The sequence below is a fragment of the Pelmatolapia mariae genome, linkage group LG14 (assembly GCF_036321145.2).
Source record: "Pelmatolapia mariae isolate MD_Pm_ZW linkage group LG14, Pm_UMD_F_2, whole genome shotgun sequence".
NCBI classification, from domain to species: Eukaryota; Metazoa; Chordata; class Actinopteri; order Cichliformes; family Cichlidae; genus Pelmatolapia; species Pelmatolapia mariae.
In genome coordinates this window covers 20,599,064-20,616,736 of record NC_086239.1, presented here as the reverse complement: position 1 = coordinate 20,616,736, position 17,673 = coordinate 20,599,064, and the positions used below count along the sequence as shown (strand labels likewise).

Sequence of the window (17,673 nt, the reverse complement as noted above, 5' to 3'; positions counted from 1 at the left end):
TTAGTTGCAGAGGTGTTTAAAAGTATTAGACCATCTGGGTGAGGTAGGAGTGATAAAAAAAAAACGTATTTGATGCTTGACTCGATGATTAAAGTGATGACTAATACAAAGATTTTTTTTTAAAAGACTAGTTGTATGATTTCACGCAGGATCTTAGTGAGTTCTCGAACAGAGTGATGAGTCATGAAGAAGGAAGCTGCTACTGCTGCCTACAAACTGATGGACATCCTGCAGATGTGCAGAAGAGACCCTGAAAAGATGTGACTGAAAGACCATCAGCGTCACGCTGAAGGACCTCTGCACTCTTGGTCATCCCAGTCACGTCTCTGTGAGTCACATAAGAAACATTCCTGCCATCTCTTTTGTCTCACCTTCTTTAGCAGTTTTCCCTCGCTGCCTCTTTCGCCCATTGAATGAGCTGCAGAGGCAGCAGGCCTGAGGCAGAGGGTTACAGAGGAATGTGGGGTCCTGCTTTGGGTCTCGACCAGTCTGCACTCCAGTGATTTCTACTGTTTGGAGTTTGTGTTTTCCCAGAGAAGTCTTAAATCCACCGCCTACCCCCTGTGCTCTGTGTAAAACACACACGCATAGACACAAACAGATGTAATCTAAATGTAAATTGATGTGAGTGTAGTGCACTGGCCAGCCGCCAAAGACATCAGTGAATCTCAAAATAAACCACAGGATCTGGGAACACAAAAGTTGAAGTCAAAGCCACAACAGCACATTTCAAAACTGTGGAGAAAGTGATGTAGTTTGCCTCCTAAAATGAACCTAAGTGGATCAGGTCTGTAAAATGCAGAAATCTGAACTTTAGAAATAAATTTAAATCTTATAGGTTAAAGCTGATTAAGCACAGGAATCTGAATGAATTGCACAAGGCTATATTTACACCCCAGTATAGTTTTTTGTTTTGGGGGGGTTTTTTGTTTTACTCCCAGATGCTCTCCACATAGCTGTTGAAGCATCAGGGAACAGGATAGCAAAAAGTACCTTAGGGTGGTCGGCTGCACAACACCAGAGAAAGCTTGTGGTGGACTTCAGGAGGTCCAAGATTAACGCTACTACTACTCTGTCCATTAGGGGAGATGTGTGGCGATGGTACAGCAGTAAAAATACCTGAGAGTTCACTTGGATGAATCACTACGCAGGAGACGAAAAAAGGCAGCTTCTGTTGATGTTTTACGACAGTGTGTGGTCACCAGAGTGATTATGCTGCGGTCTGCTGGGGTAAACTATGTGAACAAGTGTTACAAAATAGTCCATTGTTGGTATAATTAAAAGGATTCGATTTCTCATTCATTCGCATACTAGATGATTCTGCAGTCATAACTTCCATTCAGCAAGTAGCATCTCATCTATGTGATGTAGGTGGGAGGCAGACAGAGGTTGGAGTGATGGTTAGCAAACTGCACATCATGCACACATGACTTTTTGTAATTTCACTAAACAAAGATTAGCTAAACACTTTGGAAGACATGCTCAAAGCTGGGCGCTAGGGTCTGTTATGCCTTTGACAAACATTGACATGATGTACTTTGTTTGAAAAATACAATCATTATCATCATTAGTGCTGGGCTCGACCACCTTTTGCCTCTAGAACTGTATTAGGTCTATGTGGCATAGATTCAATGAGTTGCTGTAAACATTGCTCTGAGATTTTGGTCCATATTGACATCGTAGCATCACACAGTTGCTCTACATCCATGATAAGGCTCTCTTACTGCAACGCATCCCAAATATATTCTACTAGATTGAGATCTGGTGACAAAAGAGGACTTTTAAGCACAGTGAACTCTTTGTCATGTTCAGGAAACCGGTTTGAGATGAGTTCAACTTTGTGACAAGGTGTGTTATCCTGCTGGAAGCAGCCATCAGAAGATGGTAGAGTGTGGTGATAAAGGGATGAACATGGTCTGCTGTCATGTTTTGCAACTTACTTAGTTGGACTCAAGAGCAGGACTCAGGCAAGACAGTGAGCTGTAGAATAATTTTTAGAATAGAATAGAATGCCTTTATTGTCACTATACAGATGTACAATGACATACGGCGCATCTCCTACTCAGTGCAAACATGTGTGGGTGGGGGCTGAGGTGCAGAGGAGAAGCCTTAGATCCGCGAGTTACTGAGGTGAAGGTGGGAGGCAGGAGGACCAGGAATGGTGATCCAGAGTTTGATCCATAGTGATGGCAGGAGAAGCGGTGTTTCTGGAAAGGTGAATGTCAGGGAGTGATCCGAGGTTGGTTGAGTCACTAGAGAAAAGAGGAGAAACAGAATTACACACTTGACGTGGTATCGCCAACAACTAGCCCGTTTACCGCTCTAAGGGAGTGATATTCTGGTGGAGTCTGGATGGCTGCACTGGTCCTTAAGTATTGCCATTGACTGGTGATGAGTAGCCTCCGCCCAGGTAAGGCAGACACGACGGCTGCCTTTCACCCACAGATCAAGGCTTCTTATGACAGTCTGCAACTATACTCTTCCCCGATCTGTTAGTTGTTTTAAACTTTAGCAAGTCGTCTTCGCCTTGTCTACATGCCTGTCCATTCTGTAACAGTTCATTGATGGGTAATAGATTTTCATGTCCAGCCTCATTTGTTTTCAGCTATGGCAGTGACAACCACTCTCACACAGCACACATTTTGTTCACATTTTCTGAATAAAGCAAAACAGTTTAGTATCTAATAAAGCACACCACTCACCGTCAGTAACAGGAGAGAAAGTTTTGTCCTTCTCCCTTGTCTCCTGACCTCCTTGCTCACAGGGGATCGTCTGAATTGTTGGAGTTTTCTCTCTACTATAGTAGGGTCTTTCCCTTATAATATAAAACACCTTGAGACAACTGTTGTTCTGCTGTCATATGATTGGCTGATTGGATATTTGCATTAACAAGCTGTTGAACAGGCGTACCTAAAGAAGTGGCTGGCAGTTGTATACATATTTTTTACAAGAGATTAGGAGGCAGACTATTCCTCCATTGATTACTTATCTCCTGTCTGTGATACGGTTATATTTCTGAAGTCAGTTGCAGTGGGGCCTGGTTCGTGGCGTGGCTGCGGGGGATGCTGACACACCTGAGCTGCATCAGCTCATCATGCCTCCCCTGCTTATAAGAGTGAACTGGGTCCTGAATAGCGTTGTTGTTGTTGTTGTTGGTGGTGGTGGTGGTGGTGGTGGTGTGTGTTCGGCTGGCAGCTGGAAAGCTGCAGCTGTGAGTGTAAGGAACAAGCAACTGTAAATAAAGATGATGAAAAGCGTTGACGTGTGGTCGAGTCCATCCTTACTGCCACATCAGTATTTTCACTGATTTCTAATTTGTTTTGGCAATGTAGAATTAACATGATATTCATGACAGTTCACATAGATCTGTGAATAGATGTGTATAGTTTTATCCATATCACCTACACAATGTCGTTAAAGGTTATTCTGTGGGAGTTTCTTTAATGGGTGGAAATGTCCCAGCAGGTGTGAAGCTCCAGACTGGATATCTGTGGATCCTCAAATGTTTGTCTTAGTGTCTCCAGTTCATCCTGTGCAAGCCCCACCCCCCACCCCATGTCCCTGCATGACCTTTTTGTGTACTTTTTGACATTGTATGTTTATTTTAGCTAAACAGTTCTGAGGAGGCAGCTTACAGCTCTGAGTTGAAGACAAATGGTAGCAAGTGGGGTTTTTTTCTCATATAAAAAAGTGGAATCTACCGTGTCTGTTGACTGATGAGAGAAAATGAAGCAACTCTATGTAGTGCACATTAAGAAAACTTATAGAAATTCTACATACAATTCCATATGAAAGCCACCCTTTGTTTCATCTCGTCTTTTAGAGGAGACGGATTTAGTTGACCAGTCAACAAACAAAGGAAACTGACTAAGGGTCTGCTTTCGGACCAGAGGGAAGGTTAGCTACCATAAAAGGAGTAGGTCTAGAAGCTCTCCGCCAGAGACAAAGTAGTGCACAAGACCTTTTATAGCTTCTTGCACTGCCCCGTGTATCCCTGCTGCATCATTAAATGCTTAAACAAATGCTGTTTGTCAGGCGTCCAAAGGCTCAGAGCAGGATTTCCCATGATCGTATCAGATAGAGTTTCCCTTTGCGAGGAAAAAAGTCCAGCTCTGAATGGCTCAGATGGAGGGGATGAGGCAAAAGGCAAGGAAGGAAACTGTTTTGATATTGTTCAGGACCGCAATTCTTTTTTTGTTTCATTGTCACTGAAGTAGCTGATGTAATGGGAGGATATATCCCTTAATGTAAATGGAATGGCTTGAGGAAAATGCAAGACATGGTGATGAAAGGTCAAAGTACTGAAGAGTGGATTTCCTAGGCAGCTGTAACTGGAATTGACTTTCTTAATCCTTAAATCTTTTCCTGACCACAACCCACATCTTCAACGTAAAGTGTGATGCAAAATACTGTAAGGACTTATTTTTGTCCCAAGAAAAGGAAACAGATCTCCACTGCATGGCTGTAAATGTTTGTCCCCACAACTTTAGAGATACACATATAAAAAAAATTATTTTATTTTATTTAAAAAAATGTGGAACCCCAAAAAACTGAACAAAACAAATTCAAAAATACTTTCAAAAAAACCTCTTCTCCTATGTGGCCAGTGTTATCATCAACATGTCCCAATCCCTGCAGCGTCAATTAGTTATGCTTTGTCAAAGCCGCTGGCGTGGCTAATTTAAACACAGGGTTTCATTTGGCCTGTGTGCTGTGATGCACTGCATCATGATATAAGTGATCTTCATCCCAGTGCATCATTTGTAAGTAGCAGGGTTGCTTTGCTAACAGGCCTGTCCACGATCTTTTCCATACCTCAACCAAGTTGTTTCAAGGGCTCAAAAGCTGTTGGCAAGTGGAAGTGAAAAACACTGAGCTCCGGATGGGATTATTGGATTTGATACTTGAGTTTTTGAGACTTCTACATCATCAGTGTGAATATTTGATATAGCAAATATGATGCAAATTAAAGCTCGTATATACTAATTCATAATTACTCTTTTTAAAACATTTTTTTAAAAAAAAGCATTTTTCATGTTAAATAAACAGCTGCTTCCTTATGGGTTGCCACAGTGGATCATCTGCCTCCATCTCACAATATCCCTCTCATTCTCCTCCGTCACACCAACCTCTGCCTGTCGTCTTTCACTACCTCCATGAATCTCCATATTCAAAACCCTGTCTAATATATCTATTATCCCTTCTTTGCACATAGCCAAACCATCTCAGCCTTGCCTTTCCAACTTTGTCTCTGAATTGCTCCACCTGAGCTGTCTCTCTGATGTACTCATTTCTAATCCCGTCCATTCTGGTCACTCCCATTCAAAAATCTTAGCATCTTCAGCTCAGCATCCTGTCTCTTTGTTAGTGCCACCATCTCCAAACCATACATCGTAGCAGATCTCACTATCATCTTGTAAACCGTCCCTTTCAGTCTTACAGTTATCCTTCTGTCACAAATCACTCATCTCCACCAATTCCACTCTGTCTGCACTCTCTTCTTCACCTCTCCTGCGCATTGCCTGTTGCTTTAGATGCTTTAGATTTTAATTCATCTACCTTCACTACCTCTACTCCTTGCATCTTCACTGCTGCACCTGCCTCCCTCTCATTCACACAGACTTTCATTCTTCTCCTCTTCAGTATATTCCTTCATCTCTCCAGGCTGTCTTCCAACAAATCATTTTGATTGTTTGACTCTAAATGTGACTATAAACATGGGCGTAACTTTGTGCTGAACACTGGGGGGGTCAAGATCTCTGCCTAAATAAATAAATAAATCTGGGTAAATTCCCAGATGATTAAACATGCAACTATTTTGCTGGTAATAACTGAAATGAGTAAAGAAAACCAACAGCCTATTTATCCAAGATAATTCATAATTTTATTTGGGGGGGGGGGGGGGGGGGGGGGTCATAACCCCCCTAACCCCCCTAAGCCCCCTGGAAATTACGCCCCTGACTATAAATCACAAGACTAAAATAATTCTGTATTTAGTAAGATTTGAAACTAGCAGGACAAACCATAAACTCATTAGGAATGTGCTTCCTGAGGATCCAGGTCATTTTCACAGATGTAGACTATAACTTCATTTTGAAAGCAGAGAAGTTTCTGGACATGAGAGGGAATGTAGATTTAAAGCAGAACATGAGGTTCACTCATGAGACCTTGAAATGTGTCCATCTTTTATATACACTCCACAGATATTTAATATTTATATCATATATAAATATTTTTATTTTTTTTAATTATTTTTCTGTTATCAGTTATTATTATTACTGTTCTCACTAATGCTAGAAGTTGCATTAATATTCAGTGTCGTAAATTTTGTTTAGATTAAAAATAATGAAAAAGAGCAACAACAAATAAAAATGATTAAATAAAAATAAAAGCGAGTGTGAAAAAGCAAAAAAAAAGTGTAGGGAAACAAAATCATTTAAAAAGATTTTAGAATCACTTAGTTTAATTAAGTCAATTTTTATAAATGTTATGGACATTGCGTAATTTTATTCCTGCATACCTTTATAATATGTTTTGAATGTGCGACTTTTTTTCTAAACCCACTTTTTTCCCGCTTGTAAACACCGGGGACACTGTGCGCATGCTCAGCGGAACGACGCACATACGTCAGCTCACTCGACCAAAACAAATATGGCGGATACAGTAACGACGGTAAAGACTCCAAAACCTTTTGTCTGTTTTTTCCCCGGTTTTTCTTGATTTTGTTTATGGGTCCGGCCGTTTTATAAAGTCGTCGTTGGGCCGAAGAAGTGTTTTTGGACGGTAGTTTGACCGGACACCCAACAAAACGAAACCCGGAATATAAACGGAAGTGTATGGAGCTTTTTTGAAACTAAACATCCGCCTGTGCAGCGCGTGTTTGCTGTGTTATGTCGTTATTTCAGTGCATGAAAAATGGGAAAAACATGAAAAATAAAGACGTTGAGGTTCAACGACACGAAGAATGGTGTGCTGATTTAAAGGACCAACAACATGTAACTCAAAGCAAAGAAAGGAGAAATGGACTTAACGTGGATACAACCTGAGAGCACCGAGTGGTAAACAGTAATACTTTACAGAAATATTACCATGGGTTTGGTGAACTTTGTCATCTCCACTGTAGGAAAATGTCTGGATGCTATCTGCTTACTACTGGACCTGAACTTTGTCATCGTCCACACCGTGGTGCAGACTCTCCTGGCAGTTATCACCTTCATAACCAGCCTGCCCAGCCTCCTTTATAACTCAGTGCTGGAGCTGGGAAACCTCGTCCTGCTTTGCGCTGTGTCCACCGCGGAGGCGACATCAAACCTAGCTCATAGCACTGTGGCTAATCTGGGGAGCTTGTTGCTGGCTCTGGAGGGGCTCCTGGAGAGCTTGAAGATGGTGGGTTACCTGTCTATGCACGTCCTACTGCGTGGAAAGGAGCACTTGTGTCGAGGGCTGCTGTCAGTGATTGAGGGCTGTGGCATCGCCGTCAGCCTGGTGGTCTATTTTACCAACACAGTGGTAAACTTTGTGCTTATCGCTACCCAGAACGTCTACTTGGCGTTGGTCAGCATGTGGCAGACGGTTTCCAGCCCACTGCAGAAGGCGCTGGAGCTCACGTTGACCTGTTTCACCTTTCTGTACAGCAGCCTGGCCGGCACATCAGCTTTGCTATGGACACCCTGCAAGATGGTTTTGGACTTCCTGGTTTCACTGGTGCACATGTTCATTAGCATCTTCATACTGAACATCTACGGCCTCGTGCTCACCATTACTATTGCACTGGCCACCACCGCTTACCTGAACCCGGGACTGTCCCGACAGATTGCTGTGCGCGTTGTAGACTATATAAACTCCTTTTCACTTCTCCGTAGATTATGTTTGGCTCTCAATTGCATCACTTCAGCCTTACTGTGCACGCCTCACTTTATACGCCGTAACGTGCAGTACCTGCAGAGGATCCTCTATCACATCTACCGACTGGAGAGACGACTTTGGCAGCAGTTGTCTCACCAAAGCAGCCTGATTGGCCTGATGCTCCGACCACATCTTCACAGGCAAAACAATAACAGCAACAACAGAGCTGGAGGTGACGGTGACCCTGGGGAAGAGAGGCGGGACCCACCAGATGGTAGAGCAGGAGATGGAGCCCACCAGGAGGTGCTCAATCCAGTTTTACCCTCCTCCAGCACAGACAAGCAGCTAAAGAAGAAGTCATGTTCAGGCGAAGATGGTAAACCTCTGCCAGCTGAGAGTCTGCTGACTCTGCTGAAGGAACAGGAGGAGAGGAAGAAGTGTGTGATTTGTCAGGATTGTGCCAAGACAGTGGTGCTGCTGCCTTGCAGACACCTCTGCTTGTGTAGAGACTGTACACACATTCTTTTAAGGCAGCCCATTTACCAGCAGAACTGCCCGCTCTGTCGGCAAATGATCCTCAACACCATGGACGTGTATCTATGAGGGACCAGCCAAAGTGGATCAACCGGTGTCTGATGCCAAGGAGCCTCACAGCCTATCAGTATCTACATGTATAAGTTTTACCGCCAGTGAGCTTTACTATTTAAAGATTTCTTTTTTTGTCTTTTCACTTAAATGGGACTTAAGTGAAAAGACCAGACCAGACTTGTTAAACATACTCTATAGCTCTGGATTATTTGGGAATTGAGAGATTTAATGATAGTAAGAAAACAAAAAGTCACCAGGTTGTCTTCTGGTGTCAGATGCATGCACACGTTAACAGCACATGTTGTGCCCTGATTCCATACTATACACTAAATGTAAACAACACATAGTATGTACAAGTTCTCATGGTAAACATTTTCTGTGAGTATGCAAGAAGTCAACATATTTATATGTGCACAATATTTGTGCCATGATGCATCACAAAAGTGATACAGCTGTATACATTTTGAGAGAAAGCCAGATGTTTTGTTTTTTCAGCTGTAAGCACCTCTTTGTGCATTTTGCATCAAAAATGTAAACACAAGCTTCTTTTTCTCACATGACCCCCTGGAAAATATCAGAATTAGTTCTGTTCTCACTTCTGAGAATATTCCTTAGTTTAGGTGAGGTAGCAGCGTGGGTACGCCTTGCTTGCTTAATTCTACGCATTATTTTCCACTCCGTTCCTTCAGGCATCATATAAACTTTATACCCAAGGAGCTGGAAGTGAAAAAATTCAATTATCAAAATGATCTCTGTTCAGGGATGCAATGCTTACAATGCTTTAAATATCAGTCACGTGTGCAGCTGTGTGTGTGTGTGTGTTTTGAGCTTTGCTTTAATTTTTGCTTTTCCAGTGTAAATCCATACTCAAATCCTAGAGTTAGTCTTGAGTTTGGGGGCAAGTCTCTAATTTAAGAGTAAGCTGTGTCTGCTACTGTTTGCCACAGGGATGCACTGATTAATCAGCCACGAATCAGCTGTTTGCCAGTATTAACCTTGCTGACTGTCTGCTACCCATTTAAGATGATAACTACAGTGGCCCTGAGAGGTCAAACAGACTGCAACTAAAGAAACATCAGCAAATAGAGAAAGAAAAAACTGCAAAAATACAACAAAAATAGAAAAAAAACATTGCAAAAGCTAAAACAAAATTAAAGTTTTTAGTTTCTGGGGAAACAACTATTTGATGCAGCAGCTGTGGAAGTTACAGAAACCAAAACGTGAAGGATTGCACTGAGACACACTCGACAGAAGCAAAAGATTCATTAATGTTGTGAAGGAGAAGCAATGCAAGGCAATATAATTGTTTTAATCACACGATTCATACAGTACTGTAGATATGTTTGCTGTTAGCCGTTTACTGTTAACTTGTCACTTCCACAGCTGTTCTGTCACGTTATTGTGTTCCCAAAAACACTTTAGTTTTCTTTAGTGTTTTTTTTCCCCTTTAGTTTTCTTTTAACAGTGTTGTTTCTGTTTCTGCTGTGTTTTGTGTGTGAGAACTTTTCAGTTTACTGGTGGGTTTCTTTTAAGATGCAGTGCATTTGACCACTCAGAGTCAGTTCTTAGGTTTGGTCAACTGAATGCTCAAAAACAAGGTGGTAAAGAAGTCTGTTATATTCTTAAAAAATTTTATTTTGGGGGGGGTTGGAAGTTTCCCTGGTACAAATGGAGTATTAAATTAAAGTAAAATCGGTCCAAATTTCACCTTCAGTGCACCTCTCGTGTTCCAGTGTTGCTACATTGAGCCTCAGGCATTGCCAAAAAGCTTTTCTACCACTCATGTCTTAAATAGTTGTGATTCCAGTGGGCCAAGCTGTGAAGGAAGGAAGCTAAAACTGTGCTTTTACTTTATTAGTGAACACATAATTCCACATGCTGTACGCATGAATGTTGTATGTATAAATGCAGCTTTCACCCTTTAGACCAGACTCTGTGAACCACTTCACCATTTTTGTCTTTCCAGTCAGGCTTGATTCCATTTATTTTATCTTATTTCTTCCAGCTGATAGGGTCTTTCCTGTCCTCTGCCAGAGGTGAGTTACAGTCACAACTGACAAGTAATCCATAAATGGTTTTCTCTTTCTTTTGACATTGCTGTAAAACAAATTTCTGTGGTATAAAAGGACCATAAACAAATAAGGATTTTGCAATTTAATTTGCGGTTGTTTCTCCCTTTTCTCTGTTTCATTTAAAATACTAAAATTGATTTATGTTAAAAGTTTACAGGACAATATTTTGTCACCAGTTATTGTGTTGTTATTGATGGTGGGTGGTGTAGAGTCAGATATGGAGAAAGAAGAAAATGCCACTGGTCATTTGATCAGATTTGCCTTCTTACAAGATCATATAAAAATCCTAATTTTGTGTAGTTTGAATTGCAATTTCTGAAGAATTTGCAGGGGCTCGAGTTGTGTAATGTAAAATACTGATGATGTCACGTTTTCTACTGCGGGTGAAAGCGGTCTCAGTGTCAATTTGGAAGATTATTCATGATTCTAGAGCCTGTAGTTAGAATAGACCGCTCTCAGGTATTTCTAAAGCACCAATGGCAGTCCTAACTAAAGATTGCAGTGGGTAGAAACACATGCTGATTGCTGAATGTATGAACTATGTGAGCAGTGAAGGACAATGTGAGTTAACGACATGAATGTGTGTTATGTTTTTTAAATTGCCATGTGACTGTCTTGTGTTTGTAATAAAATAACAATCCCTGAAACTGAAGCTCTTCATCTTCCTTCATCCAAGTGAATGTTTTTGTACGATTTTACCTGCAGAGGATTTTATTAAACAACCCATTAATTCATTAATCTATAGCAGCGGTCCCCAACCCCCGGGCCTCGGACCGGTACCAGTCCGTGAGTTGTTTGGTACCGGGCCGCGAGAGTTGAGGCTCAGGTCCGAAATGTATGGTTTTCAGGGTTTTTATCGGTTTTCAGCGTTATTTTGTTATCGTTTTTATCGTTAACTCGGTTTTCCTGGGTCTTTTCACGTGTGTTATGAATAAATCTTCTTTTTTTCGGTACCGGTACTAGTTTTATTTTGTTGTATTTATCCGCGACACCTTAAAGGCCGGTCCGTGAAAATATTGTCGGGCATAAACCGGTCCGTGGCGCAAAAAAGGTTGGGGACCGCTGATCTATAGCATGGCATCGAACACCAAAAAGAAGTTTCAAGACCATCTTAAAATGTTTTGTCCAACCAGCAGTGCAAAGATGTGTGGTTTCATGGAAAACTCATTATTAGGTACACCTGTTCAGCTCCTCATTAATGCAAATATCTATAGACAACCACATGGCTGCAACTCAGTGTGTTTAAACATGTTGACAACCATGTTCAAAACGAGCAACAGAATGGAGGAAAAGGTCATTTTAGGTGACCCTGAGCATGGTTGTTGGTGCCAGATCAGCCGGTCTTAGTTTTTCCCATACAACTATCTCTAGCATTTACAGAAAATGGTCTGAAAAAGGGAAAATTATCCAGTGAACAGCAGTTTCTCGGGCTGAAAATGTCTTGTTGAAGTCAGGTTGAAGTAGAATGGTCAGACCCTTTTGAACTGATAGGAAGGCATCCTGTGAAAGGTGTGTAGTATCCTGTGGAGCATCTCTGAATGCACAACATGTCAAGGCAGATGGGCAACAGCAGCAGAGGACCACACTGGGTGCCACTCCTATCAGCTAAGAACGGGAAACTGAGGCTACAACAGAAGATTGAAAAAACATTGCCTGATCTGATGAGTCGTCCAAGGTATACCTTATAAGTGATACCTGAAGTATTGTTCATTGGGCTTTTTTATTACACAGTAGTTGAAAGAACATATAGGTAAGATAAATTATAGAAGATAAGATTTGCTTTTAAATTTACCAATGTGAAACAGACAACTTGCTCTGACGTTGATCTTAATACATTTCTTGTTACATAAGGCACAAAATCTGCCAGCTGTACAAAGTCAGCTGCACAGGATGCAACTCTGGACAGTTGATGACATCGGTCATTTCAGGACTGAGGCTCTAAAATAGGCTAAATCTCCCTTCAGGTGAGTTTTGAGGGAAGATCCAGCCTTGGGAAGGAGGGTACCACCTTTGGTTGAATGCCTCATGCTGTTTCTGTAAACATGTTTCCAAGTGAGCACAGATGTAAAAAAGTATTTCTTTTTAGTATATATTAAAACTAAAAAGAAAATAAATGTTGTGAATGAACATCCTGTGTTCTTCCATGTTTCAGTACTGTGACCATGAAGTTGGTCAAAACTGGCTGTAGAAAATGTGACAGGCTAAAAAAGCTTGACGGTTACTGTTATTTCCTGCAAGAAAAAAATAATTCATATCTGTTGTGACACATCAGACACAAAGGGCGGTTTGGGGAAATGAGTGTAGCTGTGATTCAGGTGGAGCACATGAGAGGAAATAGCCACACTCAGGAAAGGCCTTTAAAAAAAAATTAAATAAAACATGTCGTAAAAGAATAACCACAGGTGCAAATAATAAAAGTATCGATGACTGAGTCACACGCAGCACTGAGAGTCGCGGTGTTGTTCACTGTGGCTGTCATTAAGTTTCACAGCCAGCATTACTGTTAATACCCACACATGTACTTCTCTCACTATATGAAAATTCTATTCAATTTTATTTATTTAGCGCCAAATCACAACAACAGTTGCCTCTGGGCGCTTTATTTATAAGGTAAAGACCCTATAATAATACCGGAAAACAGAGAAAACCAAAACAATCATATTAGCCCTTTAAGCAAGCACTTTGGCGAGAGTGAGAAGGAAAAACTCCCTTTTAACAGGAAGGGTATGTATAAAGTAATACAGACTTGTTACACATTTATTTTACTTATGGTAGCAAAGATGATGCAACAGTTCAGAGATAGTTTAGCTTTCACATCTTTTGATTCTGAAGATAAGGGAGCTGCTTTGTGAATGAGGGTGCGTGTCTGGGGCTTGCAGAAAGGCTGCAGGATTAAGGAGGGAAAGGGGTCCTAATGGCCAGCTGGGAATACTACTATAATCCTACTACAATTCATCAGAGCCTTGTGGCTTACAGCTTCAGAGGCTTCATTCCCATTCCCAATGTTCCCTCTAAAAATATCTCCATATTAAACATCTGCTCAGATTTTTAAAGTCCACCTTGACCTCCATAAATATAATTCTTATGTTTCTTTTCACAGTTAAACTATGTTGCTGTTAAATCATTCTGGCTCTGGCTCAGCTGGAGACAATAAGACTTATTATTTAAATGACAGAGAGGTGAGTGCAGGTTGCTACCATATGACCCCCAATCTCAACACACTGTAAGACACCAAAAGCAAATCCGGGTGCTATTTGTTGTCTCCTGACATGTGAGCCCAGCCTCAGCAGTGTTTATGTTTGTTGCAAATGAGGGTGGTGTTAACAGAGGAGAGGAAGTTTGATGTCAGGAGAGGAGCAAGAAGAAGTAAACCGAGGCGAGCAAAATGCTCCGGGGATCTGACCTCTTCCTTCTGACCCCGGTGGTCTTGCAGTGTGGGAAAATCTCAAACTCCAGCACGCTCATCTTTGACTCATTCACGCTCTACTTCTTCTGATTTTAAGCACCATCTCCATCCCTCACTCTGACCTTTCCCTTCTACATCTTTTCCATAAAGTATGGGCTTATCTTGGTGTCTTGCAAAACTGGAAATTCATTTTTCACACTGTAGCAAAAATGGGGGGATTTACATGAGCTAGTAATCATGCTGATCTGGAGCTGACCCTGACCCTTTAACCCCCTCATGAGCAACAGGGAAATATTCCTGAGTAGATGATCTGAAAGAGTACAGTTGGAGACAGAATATAAAGGTTTAGAGCCAGTGTGGCAGTAATGTGTAGAGACAAGGAAGAAATGGGCAGCTCATTAGCCTCAGCCTCAATCCTAACCCTAATTCTACTGTAATTAAGAGATTTGTTGTAATGAATCCAACTAATCCCGATAGCCTTTAATAAACAGAGTGTGTGATGTATGGGCAGCACAGAGGCTGAAGCTGGTAACCCCTGAAGAAGGAACCTGGATGGTAGCAGATCCAGCAGTTTTGTTGATACTTTGTGATACTGTGATACCTTGAGCTTAAAACCAAAGAGAAGCACTTACTTACTACTGAAAACAAAAATAGGCAGCGATGCTGATTTAAATGTAGTTCTTATAAGAAATATCCAGACCCACGATTTGTAACACTGACTCTGTACAAGTGTTTGTACAAGTGTTTGTACAAGTCCCTTTGACGGGACACACTCAAATCGTTTGTTATTTCTATGCCCATTGAAACTTTCTGGTCAAGAGGGCCATAAAGGATGTGATTACAGTACTGTACAAAAGTCTTGAGACACTCCTTATTTCTTAACATGTTGCTGGGAAAAGGGAAAACAGATGCAGTGATTTATTGAAACGTGCAAACATGCAAAGAAATACAGTATGTGAGACTGAGCAGACTTTGGTGTGATTGTCTTTATTATTCAACACAGTCTGAACTCTCTTAGACAGTTTTTTTTTGTAATTTATATAAGTAGTCTTCAGGAGTAGTTCTCCAGGCTTCTTAAAGGACATTTGAAGCTCTTCTTTGGATGTTGGCTGTGTTTTGTTCTGTTTTGTGTCAAGATGATCCCACACTGCGTCAATAATTTAGAAGTTCAGCTCTGGGGAGGCCAATCCATGAATGACTCTGCTCCACTGTGTGTGTTTCACTGCACTAGCAGTGTGTTTGGGATCATTGTTTTGTTCAAGTGTGAAACCACTGACAGTCAAATGGTTTTGCATGGGGGATCACAATCTCACAGACATTTTCATGACCGGCGGCTGAAATGATGCCCAAACAACGACAGAGCCTCCAGTGTGTTTTACAGATGGCTGTAGACACTCACTGTTGTACCTCTCTCCTCAGCTCCTCTGTACATAGTGATGACACTTTGAACCAAAACTTTCAAATTTGGAAAGTTTCATCACTCCATCAGACCTGTTGCCACTGATTTTTCAGTCCAGTTCTTGTGTAACATAGCATGACAAAACCTTTTCTGCCTGTTTCCCTTTCTTAAGAATCGCTTCTTGACAACTATCCTTCCACTGAGACCATTTCTGATGAGGCTTCATCGAGCAGATAGTAGATCAAACGAAGGGTCAAATACATCTCTCAGATCCTGTGTCAGGTCTTTGCTGGATTTAGTTCCCATTTCTTAAGGGCATGACTTTCAGATACTATTCATGATTAAAGATACAATTTAAAACTGGTTGTTTGCTAAGTTTTCTGTATTGTGTAGACACAACACTGGTTCACCCCTTCAGTTACAGTTGAAAATCTCTACAACAGGATTTAAGTTCTAAATTTCTTTACAAGGTAGACAGATTGCACCATGACAGGAGACTTTTGAGAAGCACCGGTGCAATTTAAACTCATAAACTCCTGGATGTTATCAGGTGAAAATATGAAGTTCTCCTGGCGGTTGAATCATCATTCAGTCTACATGCTGACATGCAGCCAGTTCAAAACTCCATTTAGTACTCACACATTTTCACAGTGAGAGTCCTAATGTTACACCAGCTTTCATACATTCATAATGAACAGAGAAGAGCACAGAGTGAATTGGCGAGGTTCACGTATTGATCTGTCTAAAGTACGTCTGAGCTGCTTCACAGATGTGGGTTTGTTTTGTGATAACAGTTACTCTAATATAGATTCCGTCTATCAATATAAATACATTTGTATGCATGCATGCAAGTGTTTTTGTCTTAAATAATCTGATGTTTACAATTTTAAAATATTTCATTGTTTCTAATGATGTTTTTGTGTTTCAGGAGCAGGAAATAAAGTATTTTATTTCTCTTGTCCAGCTTGTTAAGTGTACATTCTGTTAAAATGAGAAGAAATGTTTAGTAACTATGGGAGTCCCTTTGTGACATGATGGAGAGTAGCTACTGGGTCACAAACTGAACTAATAAAATGTTCATTCCTGTGCGGCGTGGATCTATTTTAACATCAGCAGCTTCTATTGAACACATCATAAAGGCACCTCAGGAGTGTCAATACTGCTGGCTGAAATCATGAGTACTGCCCAGACACTGTGAAGTAAGACACTATGAAGTTTGCAGGCAGTGGTGCCGAATAGCGGTGCAACACTGCCCCCTGCTGGATGAAGTGTTTCCATCAGCTCTAGACAAAATACGCAGCTTTGAGCAAAAGAATGGCAGGGCTATAAATACACATGGGGGTAATCAGGGGAATAGGACATAAGAGGGTAACAAGACACAACTGAAAGTGTAGCATAATATAATCTAAAATCATGTTACTCGTTTCTTCTTTTTCTTCTTTTTTCAGCTGCTCTCTTTAGGGGTTGCCACAGCAGATGCAACATCCTCTTCTGTCCTTTTCTTTTCCTCCTGCCAAGTAGCTCCATCTTCAACATCCTTTGTCCAATACATCTGCTATCTCTTTTTTCCACATGTCCAAACCGTCTCAGTCTTGCCTCTCTAATTGTCTCCAAATTGTTACACTTGAGCTGTCCCTGCACTCTGTGTGTTGTGGTCACATCTTCAGCTCTGCCACCTCCATCTCACCGCCACCGTCTCCAAATCATGCACCATCTTGTTAACCCTTCTCTTTTACTCTTGCTGCTATCTTTCTGTTACAAATTACTTGTGACTCTAGTCTCCACCTGCTCCATCCTGCCTGCACTCTCTTCTTTACCTCTCCTGTGCTCTGTCATTGCTTTGAATAGCTGAAACCAGGTATTTAAACTACCTCTACTCTTCTTTGCTTTTACACCTCCCTCCTACACGTGTATTCTGTCCTGCTTCTACTGACGAGGAAGAGTAAATCACGACCTTACTTCAATGAACAAATAAAATCAGAAAAATTGAATTTTAGATCTTTTCTTTTTGGGACATCAATCAGACCTTGGGTGCTTTGATTTGTAGCTGCTTTATCTGCAGCTACATCTTAATCCAAATGTCAGACTCTCACCTTTTTTTTCTTAAGTGCCCAGTCTGTATTTCAGGGAGTGATGTCACTGTCTGCTTTACCCTCAATTTTAAGCCTCAACATAGCGATGAAGGCTGTGAACTAATGGAAATAACTGACGTACGCCAAGGGAAAACTTATTAACTCATTGCATCCTTCTCCCTCCCCGAGCGGGAATAGTTAGAAGGACCCATCTGGAGCTTAATATTGTGCAGGGGTTTGACAGAGAAAAAAAGAGAATAACATTTCATCATGTCTGAGTGCATCTAACAA

At 41.2% G+C, this 17,673-nt stretch overlaps 1 protein-coding gene across 1 annotated transcript; it reads left to right on the top strand.

Moving 5' to 3' along the window:
* Positions 1 to 6,656: 6,656 nt before the first annotated feature.
* rnf26 (ring finger protein 26) lies at positions 6,657 to 11,143 on the top strand. Its single transcript, XM_063493244.1, has one exon. The coding sequence runs from the start codon at positions 7,090 to 7,092 to the stop codon at positions 8,446 to 8,448; it is 1,359 nt and encodes a 452-aa protein (XP_063349314.1). The 5' UTR covers positions 6,657 to 7,089; the 3' UTR covers positions 8,449 to 11,143.
* Positions 11,144 to 17,673: the final 6,530 nt, after the last annotated feature.

Bases quoted from the DNA above. Each gene is read 5' to 3' on its own strand.
- rnf26 (XM_063493244.1), top strand. From the start codon at position 7,090: ATGGGTTTGGTGAACTTTGTCATCTCCACTGTAGGAAAATGTCTGGAT.